The 16906-nt window shown below is 37.3% G+C and overlaps 4 protein-coding genes and 1 pseudogene across 5 annotated transcripts; 3 read left to right on the plus strand and 2 right to left on the minus strand.

The window, feature by feature from the left end:
* Positions 1 to 2246: 2246 nt before the first annotated feature.
* LOC113338776 (probable C-terminal domain small phosphatase) lies at positions 2247 to 5456 on the plus strand. 2 transcript variants are annotated; one of them, XM_026584165.1, is made up of 6 exons: positions 2247 to 2757; positions 3544 to 3672; positions 3771 to 3891; positions 3979 to 4060; positions 4780 to 4933; positions 5043 to 5456. In XM_026584165.1, the coding sequence occupies exons 1-6, from the start codon at positions 2470 to 2472 to the stop codon at positions 5178 to 5180; spliced, it is 912 nt and encodes a 303-aa protein (XP_026439950.1). In that variant the 5' UTR covers positions 2247 to 2469; the 3' UTR covers positions 5181 to 5456. The 2 variants fall into 2 exon arrangements, with proteins under 2 accessions (XP_026439950.1, XP_026439951.1); XM_026584166.1 differs by having other exon boundaries at positions 2569 to 2757; positions 3594 to 3672.
* On the minus strand, positions 5431 to 6187 carry LOC113338778 (17.1 kDa class II heat shock protein-like). The gene has a single exon (XM_026584167.1). The coding sequence runs from the start codon at positions 6043 to 6045 to the stop codon at positions 5572 to 5574; it is 474 nt and encodes a 157-aa protein (XP_026439952.1). The 5' UTR covers positions 6046 to 6187; the 3' UTR covers positions 5431 to 5571.
* A 131-nt stretch (positions 6188 to 6318) lies between these two features.
* On the plus strand, positions 6319 to 7347 carry LOC113338777 (annotated as a pseudogene).
* Positions 7348 to 8737: 1390 nt separating this feature from the next.
* Positions 8738 to 11611, plus strand: LOC113338347 (putative serine/threonine-protein kinase-like protein CCR3). Its single transcript, XM_026583789.1, has one exon. The coding sequence runs from the start codon at positions 8936 to 8938 to the stop codon at positions 11315 to 11317; it is 2382 nt and encodes a 793-aa protein (XP_026439574.1). The 5' UTR covers positions 8738 to 8935; the 3' UTR covers positions 11318 to 11611.
* Positions 11567 to 15820, minus strand: LOC113338348 (phosphoinositide phospholipase C 2-like). The gene is made up of 9 exons (XM_026583790.1): positions 15256 to 15820; positions 13572 to 13768; positions 13328 to 13463; positions 13020 to 13241; positions 12718 to 12944; positions 12516 to 12633; positions 12279 to 12434; positions 12115 to 12201; positions 11567 to 12036 (listed from the first exon to the last, which is right to left on the minus strand). The coding sequence occupies exons 1-9, from the start codon at positions 15577 to 15579 to the stop codon at positions 11743 to 11745; spliced, it is 1761 nt and encodes a 586-aa protein (XP_026439575.1). The 5' UTR covers positions 15580 to 15820; the 3' UTR covers positions 11567 to 11742.
* Positions 15821 to 16906: the final 1086 nt, after the last annotated feature.

The raw sequence follows: 16906 nt of genomic DNA on the forward strand, positions 1-16906 counted from the left end.
ACAAAGATGCCCCTGAAATGACACATCTTTTGTTTGCTGATGATTCTCTTTTGTTTTCTAAAGTCACTACCCAAAATTTTCTTGTCATAAAAGACTATCTTCAAAAATACTGTTTGGCTTCTGGGCAAGAAATAAATTTTGAAAACTCGGGTATTCTGTTTAGTAGGAAGATCCTTGAACATAGGAACGCCCTATTGGCCAATATTTTCGATATTCAAAGCAGGGATCTGGGAGAGAAATGTCTTGGAACTCCTACTGTTTTCCAAGCTTCCAAAATCCGAACCCATATGGGTATTCTCCAGGCTGTGGATGCCAGAATCAATGTCTGGCTTCATAAGCTCTCATCCCAGGCTGCTAGAACTACCCTTATAAAACACATTGGCCAAGCTATTACCCTCTTCCAAATGGATGACTTTCTTATTCCTAAACACCTCTATAAATAGATGGATTCTCACCTCTGTAAGTTCTAGTGGGGGGAACTTTAGACCCAAAAGATCGGAAACTACATTTGCTTGGTTGGGATATTCTTTGCTCCCCCAAAGCAGAAGGTGGTTTGGGTTTTAGAAAGGCTGAACTAAACAACTTAGCCATGCTAGCTAGGAATGCTTGGAGAATTATTAAAAATCTTGATTGCTTGTTAGCTACTGTTCTCAAGGCTAAGTATTTCCCAAGAACTGATTTCTTGAATGCCAAGTGCACTGATAAGTGCTTTTGGACATGGAGGTGCTTGCATGCCATTAAAGAACTGATAAAGCCTTTTATTTCTTGGATTGTGGGAAATGTACAATTTGTTGATCCTTGGTGTGATAAATGGATACCTACTCTGGGTTCTCCCACCCCAAATCCCCTAGTCCCACCTGACCCCAATGTTAAAGTTTCTTACTTTATTAATCCTTTCACTAGAAACTGGGATGTTTCTAGACTTAATACCCACTTTGACAATGCTTCTGTTCATAAGATTGTTACCATTCCCTTAAGCCAACTTTGCACTCCTGATAGGAGGGCTTGGGATCTTCCAAAGAATGGCAAATTTACCTCTAAATCTTCCTACATGGGACTCAGAAGCCTTAGGCCATCTCCCTGTAAAAATCTTTGGATGCATATTTGGAAAGTTAGAATCCCATACAAGATTCAAGTTTTTTTTTATGGAAAGCAGCTAGAAATGCCCTGCCTTCTAGAACTATTTTGCATACTAGAATGCATATGCAGACTGTGGATTTCCCTATGTGTACTGATCCTCATGAATCCATTATGCATGCTCTGGTTCTTTGTCCTTTTGCAAGCAGGGTTTGGTTTATTTCTGATTTCAACATTAACACTCAGTTTTTCCAAAACAAATCTTTCATTGACTGGCTCATCTTTTGGTTAACTGATGTTGTCTCTAAACTTCCTGATGAAGCTCAAAGACTCTTTGTTGCTATTATGTGGTCTATCTGGACCAGTAGAAACAATTTTATCTTTCAAAATTTGTCTGAAAACCATATTATTGTCCTAGCCAGAGCTAGAGCTATGCTCCTTACCAGGAAACCTAGTATCACTGTCTCCCCTTTGATGTATGTTGGTATTTGTGGCAAATGGATGCCCCCCTCTCTTGGTTGGATTAAATGCAATACTGATGTTGCCTTTGATGTGATCTCTGGAGAAAATGGTGCATGGTATGTGATGCGTGACTTCTCAAAGAAAGCTTCCTTTTGTGCTTCCTTAGTCTTTGAAGTTCATTCTGCCGAAGAAACTGAAGCCAGAGCCATCCGGGCTGTTCTGAAGAAGGCCTTGGAGCAACAGTTCACTCATATCATTGTTGAGAGTGATGCGAAATCTCTCATCGGTCAATTTTCTGCTGGCAAGTTTGATGGAGACTCGCGTACAGATGCTATTTTTAAAGACATTCAGTTCTTCTCTTCTAAGTTAGTTGCTTGTATTTTTAGCTTTCAACCTCGTATTTGTAACTGTGTAGCTCATGAGCTTGCTCTATGGGCAAAGAAGAACAATTCCTCTATGTACTGGTCTGTTCCTCCTGTTTGGCTCATTCCAACAGTTGAGGGAGATCATTAACCTTTTTGAAGGCCTTTGATTATAAAAAAAAAAGATAATAATAATAAAAAAAAAATAGTACTTGCCAGGATTAGTCATGGTCCTGGACTCATTTTGTTTGGCCCCTTTGGTTCAACATTATTGTACACGTTCTTAATAAATGGGATCCACATACCCTGTACCCCATGGTTGAATAAAAAAGAGAAAAGAACAAAGAAGAAAGCAAAAGCAGGAAGGAGTCGGATCCATCAAATAAAAGAAAGGACGAACTCAGGAATTGGGTTTTGCTAATGCTTTTCCTCTAACAATCAATCATTAGCTGCTACACCATCACCATCATTATTATTATAATTAAACATCAATTATAGTTAATTTACCAGATTATATCCCCAACCCCAAATCAATCAAAATTTCATTTTCATCAGAGAAGAAGAAGCCATGGCCGATGTAGGTCAAGGCGAAGTAGTATACACAACTAAAACCCTAATATGGAATTCAGTATTAAACTGGTTTGGGTTTTTATTAGAGATCTTTATTCAGATCCCTTTAGTTACTACTCAACTTCTTTCATTTATTGGTATCCATTATCCAATTCCTGCACTTTCTACTTCTTTTAAACCCCTGCCTGTTGTTGAACTCCCGATTCTTCATTCTTCTGCTCCTGCTGCGGGTGATGCGGATGCGGATGAGGATGATGATCGTCATCATCACATTGAGAAGCTCACGGTAAATAATCGAATTTTGCATCTTTTATTTGACTTTTTGCTTATATTTCAATTGGCAAAAAAATCAGCATTATTTGAAAAATCGGTGGCCATTTTGGAAATTATGATGTTGATGATGAAAATGAAAGTCATGGTTTAGTTAGAAGGCTGGTAGTAACTTCTGATGATCCAGTGTATAGATGAAGTCTTGTCCAGAGACAAATTTTCCACTCGCGTTTTCGAATCTATTAGATTTCGCCTCCTGAAACCATAATCTAGCTACCTTTACAGAAATCTAAACACTCATACACCACATACACGCCTTATGAAATGAATGACCATGTCTGGAAAATGTGGGGTTGTAGGACTACGTTGCAGGAGACCATCTGAACTTAAGTCTGCAACAGCATTTATGTGTTCTTCAGAGGGCTTATTGGGTTGAATGGAACCAATACTTTCTGCAGTTCTCTTTTCAGCTTTAGACCATCTTTTTGTATCAAGTAATCAAGTTAAGTAACCAAATGTATGGAGCAAAAGGCAATTGGGTATAAGGCAAATAAACTGTGCCCAGTGCTCAATGCAATAGAAATCAAAACACTAGTCTATATAAATAAATTAAGAGAGTACCTACACTTGATTCCTCAGAAACTAAGTTAAATGTAGTCTCAGTGACCTAATCTTCAAAAATAAACCATGTTATATATTTTGTTGGTCGAGTTTGGGAGGATTATTCTGACACTTCTTTGTATGGATGTATGGGGTTTTTTTGGCGAATCCTATTGATAACGGTCATTCATGTTAATTGTAGTTAGTTCTTGATTTGGATGAGACATTAATATGTGCATACGAAACGTCTAGCCTGCCTGCAGCTCTTCGTAATCAAGCTATAGAAGCTGGCTTGAGTTGGTTTGAATTCGAATGCGTGTCTTCGGACAAGGTATGACTAAATTTTACTTTTACGTTTTTATTATATTTGATGTGATGATGTTATGCTAAAATGGAGCTTAATTGAGTGAAACTTGTCTGATTCTGAAGGAAACTAATGGAAAACCTAAGGTGAATCAAGTTACGGTATTTGAGCGGCCGGGTTTAAACGAGTTCTTAAAACAAGCTAGTGAATTTGCTGACCTTGTGCTTTTTACTGCTGGTCTCGAAGGTTTGTTCTTTTTGGCTGATCGTCATTCTCTTGGTCTTTGAACTGTCTTGATGTTTCTTTCTTAATTATTTGGTTTGCATGTACCAGGTTATGCTAGACCTCTTGTTGATAGAATAGATAGTGAAAAGCTGTTCTGCCATCGTCTTTATAGGCCTTCCACAACTAACACGTAAGTTCTTCTTATGTTTTAATTCTACAATTTTCTCAAGTATGATTGATGATGTTTGTACTGTAAAGGTGTATGTTTCAGTGTTTACTGGAGTATTTGGACCGAGAGAAATAGAGAATGGAATTCAGCTCTTGGTTTCCCAACTCTTAGGATTCCTATGACTTTAGTTTAGTGTGATTAAGTAGTTGTGTTGCTGAAGGATTCAAACGAGTATACACGGTAAATAGGAAGGCGCTTAAATGTTATCAAGTGATGTTCTTGGTTACCATATCTCCTACTACATACCTGGATTGCCGAATTTCACGGAAATAGTTTTTTAGACTTATAGGTCGGAAAAGGGACAGCTGCACACCGCACTATATATATTGGAATAAGTAAAACTATTTTGGAAGTTAATTGTGTAGCAGCTTTAGAGCCTCTTCTTCCATTTACTCATCTCTTTTTAAGAAACGGAGGGAGTACTATCATAATAAATGATGCATCTGAAATCCGTGAATGCTGTAGCCCAAAGTAGAGCAAGTCTGGATTTCATTCTCTAATGCCCTAGACTTCATCATTCCACAGAGTTCCATCAGTAATTTTTATTTCATTCTTGTGAGAGGGTAGTGCGATAAAAATAAAAAGGGAAATTTAAGGGGTGATGCTTTTCATTTTGTTGCCACAAAGTTGGACTTTCGTAACTTGTTTGATAAAATTCTTATGTTGTTAAAAAATTACAGCCAGTACAGAGAACATGTGAAAGATCTTTCTAGCCTATCAAAGGACCTCCGTCGAATTGTTATAGTTGATAACAACCCATTCAGTTTCCTGTTGCAACCGCTAAATGGAATACCTTGCGTTCCATTTTCTGCAGGGCAACCTCCAGATCAACAGGTACCTTGAATTGCATTCATCTAAAGTTTCTTTTTTTTTAAATGGCAAAGCTTACTGTAGGATCACTTTGCGAAAACTTATTGCTCACTGCTTTCTATGTCCGATTCAGCTGTTGGACGTCCTTCTTCCTCTTCTTAAGCTGTTATCCATTCAAAAAGACGTAAGACCTGTCCTCCATGAAAGGTTCCACATGCCTGAATGGTTTCAGAAGCACGGGATTCCGGCTTCTTTTTGGACACAGTACTAAGATCTCACCAAACCTGTACATGATGGATTATTTCCATCTAACTTCATGACCTGTATATTACAAACACCTTTGTCAAGTGCCGGTAACAAATTGCTGTCATTTTGCTTCGTAAGGTATGAAGCCATTGTTTATGTACGAGCTTAACTCCTATTTGATTTTGTTAAAAGCTTGTACTTGTTGGTTTTTTCCTCTAAAGTCAAGTTCTCAGGCAGGCAAAGTTGTGCTTTGTACATGTGATTTTCACATTTCCTTTTGATCAACCAAATTATTTCCGAACAAACTTTTATTTAATTTTGACAAAAGTACAGGACTCCAAACAACACAGAACTAGACACACAAAAGAAAGAAAAACAACCAGACACTCATTTTGATCACATCTAGTGCAGTACTTTTACCCAACTGTGACCTGAATAGTCTTAGGCTTCTTAGGTTCAGGTGGAGGCAACTTCTGAACAGTAATAGTAAGCACACCATCAACGCAAACAGCTGAAATTGCATCAATATTTGCGTTCTCTGGAAGCACAAATTTCCTCATAAACTTCCCAATCCTTCTTTCCATCCTCACATATTTCACTTCTTTCTCCTTCTCGCTTTCTCTTTGACGCACCCCTGTGACGACAAGCACGTTATCATCTTCCACTTGAACTTTGATTTCCTCTGATTTCAACCCTGGCATGTCAACTACAAACACATACGAATCTGGGTACTCTTTGATATCTGCTGGTGTCGCTGCCATCGCTTTTGCATCTCTTACATACTTCTTTGATGGTGTGGCTGATTTTTCAACTTCATGGTCTGGTACATCAAATATGTCTTCAAAACCTGAGAAAATTGGATCATTCAAACCAATTATTCTGAAAGCCATTTGTTGATGTTGAGCAGTAACGATCGAGTAGTAATTGAATTGAAATGTAGATGTAGTGGTGATTTTGATTTTAGCTTAGCTTACTTGAGATTAATAACAATTCGATGTAAGAGGTGTTTATATAGAGATGATTCAAGCTGTTTCTGGAGTTTTCATCTGTTGTTTTTAGATCCTTCTAGGTAGTTTTCCCATCGACTCCAGAAGCTCGCAGAACTTACTAGAAAAGACGAGACACTAAACTGGGCCTGGAGGCCCTGGACATATATTATATATTCGATCCATATAACCGAGTTGACTCGGTGCTTAGCTCGCAGAGTAAAGATAGATGAAATATTGAACGTGAATATGACTGGTGGTGCTATTTTGGATAAGAGAGATGTATGTCAGAGTAGAAAAGTAGAGATCACCAGTACAGACTACTGAGTAGAGACGAAGATAGATGGCGATTCAATTAGAAAACCAGTTCTACACATCAAATGTCAAACTGAAATGCAAACCACAAAACCCCCACTTGATCAAATTCAATCGTTCTCTATGTATTCAAGCAGCAGCATCAATCAGTGGCAAGAAACTCGTTCAGTCAGGTACGGTCAAAGCCATATCTCCCAAAGAAGCTATACCTGTTATGGAAAACGAAGGGTTTTTATTACTCGACATTCGACCGGTTTGGGAAAGAGAGAAAGCACATATACCTGGAACACTACATGTGCCATTGTTCATAAAAGATGAGGATTACTCTCTTTTAACACGTTCATTTTGGGTACATTGGTCTCTGGACTGGTCAAAAATTCACCACCATTAACCCCACATTTCTCAGTCATGTCGACTCGTCCGTACCGAACAAAGACGAGAAGCTCCTTGTAGTTTGTGGTGAAGGTCTAAGGTGAGATTTTAAGGTCTAAGCTCCCTGTAGTTAGTCCCATAATCATTGAGTTGAGTGATGGTCAAATTCTAACGTCTCTTTTATGTGCCTACAGGTCACTGATGGCGGTCTCGAACCTGCACGAGGGAGGTTATCGGAATCTAGGATGGTTAATCGGAGGATTCAACCAAGCTAAAGTTGCGGATTTTCCGACGGTCGAAGGAACCAATAAGATACTACAATACGCGACTATAGGAGGTGTCTCGTATTACTTTCTGCAATTGCTTAATCTCATAGAATCCGTGGGTAAGAAGGATTCATAATTGTGAAAACAAAATTCATTCGGAAGGTTCATGATTAAAACCTTCTAAATTATGTTGTTTTTTTGGCCTTCAAGCAATGAAAGTTCATATTGGTTTCTAGTACTAAAACTTCAAGAAATTTGTATGGACAGTATGATAGACAGTCATCATTACTAATTTTATGAGGACACTGCCTGGGTTGTTTAGGTCTTTAGATATACTTAAATGTAGCTAAAATTTGAATCAAAATTGTTAATAGTCAATAAAGCCGAAAGTTTTATGTTTGTTATTGTTTTCTTAGGGTGGCTGGCTCCTATCTGTGTTGAAAAAAGGAAGATGATATTTAAGTCTACAATAGTTGTGTAAATGGTACACTTTTCAATAGTTGTGGCTGGCTCACAATTTCACATTCTCTACTCTGCAAGTTTAGCTGGTGGCTTGGCTTTTAGGAACATATTTGGTTTTTTTCTTATGCTTGCACGTACGTGCGTTATGTGTTAGTGCGTGGGAGTAATTGAATGTCATGCAAGAATATTCACATTCATAGGCTCAACTGTAAAACCATTTCTATGTTTCAACTTTTATCAGACATGAAATTGTTGATAAGTAGTAGTACCCGGGTAAAACTTTTGTCCGAAAAGTTATTGGTAGTAAAAAAGTTTCCAACAAATTGTCTGGAAAAACATGCAAATAGAATGGTTTGAAGTCCACTTTTTACTAATTCAATGATATACTCTTTTCTTTTTAAAGATTAATTCAAAGTCTCATTTTTCACCCCCTAAACATTTTTTTTTTTGCAATTTCCTTTATTAATTTTTCTTTTAACACGAAATGACCAGTGTTTCCCATAAGACTCCACATTCCAAATTTCAGAAGTAAAAATATTTTGCTTCACAAAAAGCTAACTTTTGTTCTTCCGGAAGTCATTCTGAAATTGTTTATCCAAATTAATTTCTGATTTTTTTGTTTCCAAAACTCAAAAAACAACTTCTGAATGTGTATCCAAACGCTCTATGAATATACTAAACATTGGCGAACCAGAATTATAGATAAAAAAGACAACAAAAAGAAAAAAAGAAGATATATTTCTTTTTAGTGTGGCAAAGATGAATCAAAATTGACAATTTTATAGGTTACCTTGTGAAAATATCGATAAACAGGTTTTGGGATCCCAGTTACAAGTTGCCCCCCACTCTCCCACTGCCACCAGACCGCGGCAAAAGATAGATGTCGTATGTTTTTTCTCTCTGGATCATGTCAGCTTTCACATCACCAGCTCTATCTCTCCACTCCTATAAACCGCGGCAAATTAATTAGCAAAAGAATAAGATGCATCATAATAACTTCAATAAATGCGCCCAAGAATATATTGCTTTTCCCCTCTCTTTACAACCACCATTGCACCACCACCATTCCATTAAGCTGACGTTCACACTCAGCTAATCAACTCTTTTGACACGGTCCAATCTTTGACCGGACACAAATACGGTCCACACCGAAGAAAAGAACAACCCACGTAATAATTCCTCCTTACTCGGTCACTCTCTCCTCACGCCGTCGTTGAGACTCTTGACCTAACAAACCAATGTGAAAATTATGTCTAAATTCTTCATCATTTTTAATAGCTCTTTGAAATAATTTCAGTCTCATTTTTTGTTTTCTCTTCTTCTTCTTCTTCTTCTTCTTCTTAAGCTCCAATGAAGAGAAAACCCATTTGTTTTTTCTGATGAAGATTATTACACTTTTAACAGTAATCTTCATTACTGATTTTACACTACTTGTTAATGGTTATGGTTCTTCTTCAACTCTAGCTATTGGTTATGGTTCACAAACTGTTTGTGGAATTGTCGCTGAAGAAACAAGACAAAAAATTCAATGTTTTGGAAGAAATGGAAGTGTTTTGATTCAACCCAATTTTTCTTATGAAGGAATTTCTGGTGGGAAGGATTTTTTCTGTGGATTAACTTCAGGTGGGTCTAGTTTTTTCTGTTGGGATTCTGTATTTTCAGTGAAAAGGGTGTATTTTAATACTACTGTTAGATTGAGAGATTTATCAGTTGGAGAAGATCATGTTTGTGCAATTAAAAATGACACCGGTTTTGTTGATTGCTGGAGAGGTCAAAATGGTAACTTTCCTTCTCCGGTGATTCCAGAAAAGTTTCAGTCTTTAACTTCTGGTAATGGTTTTTCTTGTGGGATTTTGAGTAGTAATCAAACAATTCATTGTTGGGGTATTAAAAATGATATTGCTTCTGATATTCAGAACAAATTTGGTAGTATATCCATGTTGAGTTTAAATGCTGGAGCTTCTCATGTTTGTGGTTTTAGTACAAATGGTTCTTTGATTTGTAATGGAAATAATGCTTCAGGGCAGTTGAATTTTCCTAGTTCATTGAATTCGACTTGGGTTTTGGAGAGTTCTAGTTTAGCACTGGGATTGAATCATACTTGTGCTATTACAAAACCGAATGGTACTGTTGTTTGTTGGGGAGGTAATGGGGGACTTACAGGAAATGTTACACAAGGTGTACCATTTGAGTCATTGGTTGCTGGTTCGGATTTTACTTGCGGATTAACAACGTCGAACCTTTCAGTCATCTGTTGGGGAGCTGGTTTTTCTATGAATACTACTGCTAATTCAAGAAATGGCCTTCCGTTGCCTAAAATTATTCCAGGTCCATGTACTCAATCTTTATGTAGCTGTGGTGTGTATCCTGATTCAGATACACTATGTTCTGGTTCTGGAAATATTTGCAGGCAATGTGAAAGTGATATTGGAACTCCATTGACACCCTCACCACTACCGCCCTCACCATCATCGCCACCTCAGGAACCCAGGAGACAATCATTTTGGACAGCTAGAAACAAGGGTTTATTGGCATTTGCAATCGTTGGATCAGTTGGAACTCTTTTGGGTATTTGCACTGTTATTTACTGTCTTTGGACAGGAATTTGTTGTTGTCGACAAAAAAAGATTCATAATTCAGTGCAACCTACAATTACTAGAGGCAATTCTAATCCTACCCAAAGTGGAAGTGGTTCTTTAACTCCTCCGTTTTCAAGATCATCCACCATTAGACGCCAGACTTCGCTAGCAATGAGACGCCAACGAAGTGGAACTTCATCAATTCGTGGCGATAGAGCTCAGGAATTTTCTCTGTCAGACCTTGCTTTAGCTACCAATCAGTTCTCCCTGGAGAACAAAATTGGTGGAGGAAGTTTTGGATTGGTCTACAAGGGAAAGCTCAGCGATGGCCGTAAAGTTGCCATTAAAAGAGGTGAGAATAGTTCCAAGCTTAAAAAACTTCAAGAGAAAGAATCTGCATTTCAATCAGAACTAGAATTCTTATCGCGTCTCCATCACAAACATCTAGTTGGGTTGGTGGGATTCTGTGTAGAGAAAGATGAGAGGCTTCTTGTTTATGAATACATGAAGAATGGTGCACTCTATGATCATTTACACTCGATGAGCAACGTTGAGAAAAGTAGTAGTATTTTGAACTCATGGAAAATGAGGATCAAAGTTGTATTAGACGCCGCTAGAGGGATCGAATATCTTCATGTCTACGCGGTTCCACCTATAATTCACAGGGATATCAAGTCATCTAATATCTTACTAGATGCAACTTGGACTGGCAAAGTATCCGATTTTGGGTTATCACTAATGGGACCTGAAGTAGAAGGAGAGTCTATCTCGATGAAGGCAGCTGGAACAGTTGGGTATATGGATCCGGAGTATTACAGCCTGAATGTATTGACTCCAAAAACTGATATTTATTGCTTGGGTGTAGTGTTGTTGGAGGTATTAACCGGTAAGAGAGCGATATTGAAAGACGAAGACGATGGGGGAAATTTGATTAGAATGGTAGAATTGGTAGTTCCAAAGATTGTGAATGGAGAATTGTGGGATTTGTTAGATGTTAGAGTAGGGAAACCGGAGGGGAATGAAGCTGAGGCAGTGGAGTTGGCAGCTTACACAGCTTTGCGTTGTGTGAATGTTGAAGGGAAAGACCGGCCAACGATTTCTGATATCGTAGCTAATCTTGACAGAGCTCTACTACTTTGCGAGGAGATGGATTTTGATGGCATCACCATTGTTTCAGAGTGAAATTCAAACCCAAGTATTGAATATAATTCTTTGACATTGTTTCGATTTTTTTTTTTCTGTATAGGATAGTTTCATACTTATATCATTTTTTTCTTTACTTCTACTCATTGTAAATTTTTGATATAACACTTTCTTGTATCTTCAAATTTTAGGAGGAATCATTTTTTTCAGTTATTATTTCTCAACATGATTGAATCAGCAGACTACATGTAAGTTTGTATAGCAGTTTAAAACTCGTAAAACTCAGACTGTCTGGAAACTGAACAAATTTATTATCGCGTTTAGCAGTAAAAAGTTCACCATCCAGATGATAAAACTCCTTATTCACAACCTTAAAGTTACAATAGCATTACCTATGATCCTTGGTAAAATTTACATCATTCAAGCCATTACATAAAAGTAGTTGCAAGTCCACAGCAAATTTTTCAGCAAAATTCGAATTTCATAAGAAGCTTTACCGATTTATATTTCTCTCCCTTGCGGCTGTATAGTGGAACTGCTCTGATCCCTGCTCGCAGCTCAGAAACGGGTAAACAAGTCTGACCTCCAAAATCATCCTTCCCTGTTGGATCAGATTCATGGACTTGAATTCGCAGCAAAGCAAGCTCAGGAACAGATAATGGGAATTCAAATTCTTGATCCCAAACAGGTGTCCAATCATCATTGATTGTTTCTGTTTGCTTCAGAACTGAATCACATTTCACGCCAGCAATACCAATCTGTCAAAATTCGGTAAGTCAGTTAGAAATAACAAATGCGCGGTTAAACTGACTTCAAGATTTATCTAAGAATCTTACTTTTGTGTAGAAATCTGGCGGGGAGAACAAATCAAAATGTGTATGTTTGAAATCCAAGTGCCACCCTTCTCCCATGTATAAGTTTACCTGTTAGCAGTAGACAAAATTCGTTAGCAAAATGAATGTTGCACATAGTAGTGATGGTTAGATCAGGCTAGCTATACCTTCAAGGTTTTCGCCACCGGTAAACTGTCACTGAAATGGGAAAAGTGGTGATATGGACCAGAATTTTCAAGGAGAAATTGTGGTTTTTTAACATAGCCAGACCCTCCATTGGCTCTAAACATTCCGTGCATCATCCAGAGTGACCTTCCATATCCCTGTATCCAAGAACATAACATTGTGAAACATATTTCTACTAGCTCAAAAGGAAGAGACGAAAAATGGAGATTCTCCGGTACCTGCATATTAAGCGCAACCATTTGAGCTCCATGAATCCACCCCATTAATGGGTTGTAATTTGATGAGGTAATTCTACTGCCTTTTGGATAAATCCTAAGAAAATTCTTCTGTGTGAACCTACAAAAATTTGGTCATTAGCTAGATCCACGACAATAAGAAGAAACTTGACCAAACAGTGCAAATTGAACAAGGTTTAGGTACCTGACTACATGAGATTTATGAGTCTCTGTGGCTTTTTTAAATTTCAGTTCGTTCCAGCTGATACGACATGTTTTGTCAGGAACCACCCTTAAGACTTCATGCACTTCACCCTTGCTTTTTGCACCATGAATAGCAATTAGAGCTTCATACTTGGGTGGTGCAATGAGCTGCAATGCAGACTCCCCACCATCATCTGAATCTTCGTTCTCCTCGCGATCTTTCTTTGGCTATACAAAACAGTTCTGACTCGGTAAGAAAAGTTTAAAGAAATGAAATGACTTTTGAATTTGCTGTTTTACTACCTTATGGCTTTTTTCAAGGTCAGAAACTTCCTCTCCCCACGGTTCGTCCTTTTGGTGGTGGGAACCCATCTCCATTTCCTTCGTATCCTCAGGTTCTTGCCGCTTTTTTGGTGGTTTAGTTGAGATAAGGATCCGATATTTCAACGATTCGGGTGAACGGGATTCTGCTGAGCCTTCTTTGGCAGGGTTAAACAACATCTTTCCATATGTTTCAGTTATCATCTACAAGTGAATCCGGTTAATTTCTAGTTGGCAAAATGGCTCATTACAAAATCCAAAAGAGTAAAGAACAGAACAGTAAACTCTACCTTAGCTACTTTTGACTGAAGATCCGGAGTAAGATGGTCTTCTAGAGTTATTACAACAGGGTATGGTGAAGCGACAAAAGCATATTCTTTGATAGATCTCAAACATTTTATGAGATCAATTCGAGTTGTTAACGTCCTAAAATCCAGCAGAGAAAATGATTTCAAACAAAAATGTAGAATAGACGAACAGTTATAGAATGTTGTAAACTATTGCATGTTACAAAGACGAGCCTAAAGTTTATACCATCCATGAACAACATCGATGTAATCTTTCGATGAATTCGGCCATAAATCTAACTCGATTACTCTTACACCTTTCTGGAGAGCCTGTATGATCGGTACGTCGCTGCATTTACTACTTATTTGATTCCCGGTTAAGTACGAATTGTGCCCTGTGTATATGAAATAATGTGACAGTGGTGCAGTCATATCATGGTGAACCTGCAAAATCATAAGCAAAAACGTCTAGGCTTACTAAAAGTTCTAAAAGAACACCAGAATTACATCTGAGCTTACTAAGTGGGTGCCCCATATAATTTCATTCTTCAGTCGAGGTTTGATAAACCCCTAAACCAATACGAGGGTGTCTATAACAATTTCATGAGATAGAGAGTGATGATAATTTGGTACCCGATGACCCACCGACATACGGACAGAATGCGTTAATAATTCTTGATTCGTAAAATGAGTCATTTGTCCAAATATTTTTAAAACAAGATTCAAATGGACGAGAAAAATTTATTTTGAGTGAAATAGACAAGGATGAAACTGGATTCATCCTAACTTAAACTTAAAAAATAGAAAGGATGAAACTGGATGTATCCTGATGTAAATTAAAAATAAAAAAAAAATATTTAAAAATAGGTAGGATGAAACTGTTTACATCTTAATTATTTTTACATTTTTTTCCATTTAAACAGTATCAAAATCTTCTGTTGATTTTGGTTTTTTTAACTAATTTCGTGTTCTCGATTCTATGCACAACTACCATTTGTTTACACTTTACTAAAAGCCTACATGAAAATGATACTATATCTTTTAGAAAATAGTCTTTGCCATGGGAATAACACATCCTCTACCATTATGTCAATTCCTGCACCCAGTAGAAGACCTGTTGGCCGTTGCAATGCACGTATACGTAATATCATTGTTACGTATACGTAAAATCGCACCCTAAGGAGTTGATATTATGTGAAAACAGATGCAATCCGGTAAAACAGAACAAAAAGAAAAAATTGTGCACTCCAAATATCTACTTGGGTGCCGAATTACCTAACAACCTAATCGGATTTAATAAATACTGATAACTGGGATTTTTGTTTGAAGGTGGCAAAGTGATGAATAACATAATTAATCCTCCCTGTAGTCACGGCACATGCGCCGCATGAAACTTTTTGGTCAATTTAAACACATAAGTTAACAGATGACATACCAGAATAGAAATTCCTAGAAAATGATTGTTTATTCGTTATAAAATCATTTTTCTCGGAGACGATGAAGAAGATATAGTTTAGTATTTAGGAAATAATTAACAACTAACCGAGTCACAGGACACGTCGCATATCGGTATTAGCTTAGAATTAGAAATTTAGAAGCCTCATGGTCATCTCTTAACCACCTATGTCAGATACTAAAAGTTCATTTTTTGTGGTATAATAATCCAAGTCCGGTCATCACCCAAATTATTCCGGCAATCTAACATCCTAATATATGACCATAAAGTCTTTCAAGTTTCAACTCGTATTTGTTGCAGCCTGCAGGGTGACAAAAGTTGCAAATGAAGAAAAAATCTCACTGGCCAAAGAATTCCAGTTCCCAAAGGGAGACTTTCATCAGTCGTAGACTTATTATAACTGTTTCTGTCATGACTTTATCAATTGACTTCATAACCCTAAAATGAAAAGTATAATCATAATTAACGAGTTTACCTGGGGTAGAAGAGGAGGATTAGAATCACTGAAGAGAAACCTGAAGAAAGCTTCAAGATTAAACTCTTCTTTTCTATGAAAAATCTTAACATGATGGTGTTGTTGTTTCAGTACTTCATCCATGATCTTTTGTGCGCGTTCTTTTGTTGTATCCTTTTCGCCTTCATAGTGGAATAAGAAATCTTGGAAATTATCAACAGTCATGGTACCGTTAACTGAGTACTGGTTGAATAAGTTGATTACATCTTTTGGTGCTTCAGATGCTCTTAGTTTATACGATCTGTTGAAACAGCAACAGACTGTGAAATTCTGCTTATTCGCCATTTTCTAGAGAGAGGGAGAGAGGGAGTGAAAATGATCTTGGATTGAGTTAAGTTGATAGAGGTTTTGGGTTTTATAAGGGGGGAGAAGGCTATTGTTGCATAGAGCCACTTCAATTGTGCCAAATACTGTACTCAAAGAGCATGGCCGTCATTAAGTTACTCGGGACCGGGGACGAAAAAGTCTGCTTGTTTAGTCGCTTTTAAGACAATTATTGATGAAAGATTTAAGAAATAATATACTGCTGTAAAATGAATGAATGAATGAAGAGTGGATTTCCCCCCTAATATCCCTTGCATCTCTTTCCCTACCTTTACATTTTATTTTATTTTTTCTTTGTAATCCCCACCATAAATATACACTTAGTGGCTAGTAATGGTTGGAGTTCATTGCTTCTATACTTAAATGCAAATGTTTCCCTATTTATTTATTTTTATCTGTGAATAGGATTTGTTATAGGGGAACTGGCTGACTAAGCATGAACACAACATAACAAGATTGATCAAAAAAAAAAAAGAGTGACAAAAACCAACCAAAAGCAAAGCAGTTACGAGGACAACACTTTACGGAACAAAGTACAACTAACTAACAACAACATGAAACAGTAAATACAGAGGGAAACTAAGATGATTCGAAGACCACGAGCTTTCACTTGAGCATGAAATATCGAAGATGCATTCCCTTTTTACAACCAATTTTATATTGGCAGACCCCCAAAAAAGAGAGGCAAAAGCCGACCAAATAAAACAAAAGCAAAACGGTTACAAGGAAAACACCTTACGGAACAAAGTACAACCAACTAACAATAATAGCAAACACTACATATAGAGAGAAATTAAGGTAGCTCGAAGACCACGAGCTTCCGTTTAAGCATGAAATATTGAAGAGGCATTCCTTTGAACATCGGTTGTTTGTGTATCCAATAAGCTACTGTCAATTTGATTTTTTTTGAGTAAGTTTCGAGTTATCGAGAGACTCGTAGTTGAAAGCTCGATTGTCCCTTTCCTTCCAAAGATTCCAAACAACTGCCACTGAGATGAATTGTATCCCAAGAGCTTTTCTGTTGTTAGGGCGTAGATAACGCCAAGAATGAAGCGCATCACCTAATTGAAGGAGAGATGACCCACATTAAGTTGAATTCCTGAAATTAGTTTTACTGTATACGACACCATTTTTGTGCTAATAAAATGAGTTTCCCAAGTCTTTTCCTCTATATATATCTTATAGTTCTTTTGTTTATAACACGTTATCAAAACGTTCAAATTAAAATTGAATCAATATATCATATCTTTAGGTTGGTTCATGTGGGGTACAGTGTTCTGAAAACCGG

This window comes from Papaver somniferum, unplaced genomic scaffold, assembly GCF_003573695.1.
Source record: "Papaver somniferum cultivar HN1 unplaced genomic scaffold, ASM357369v1 unplaced-scaffold_19, whole genome shotgun sequence".
Taxonomy (NCBI): domain Eukaryota; kingdom Viridiplantae; phylum Streptophyta; class Magnoliopsida; order Ranunculales; family Papaveraceae; genus Papaver; species Papaver somniferum.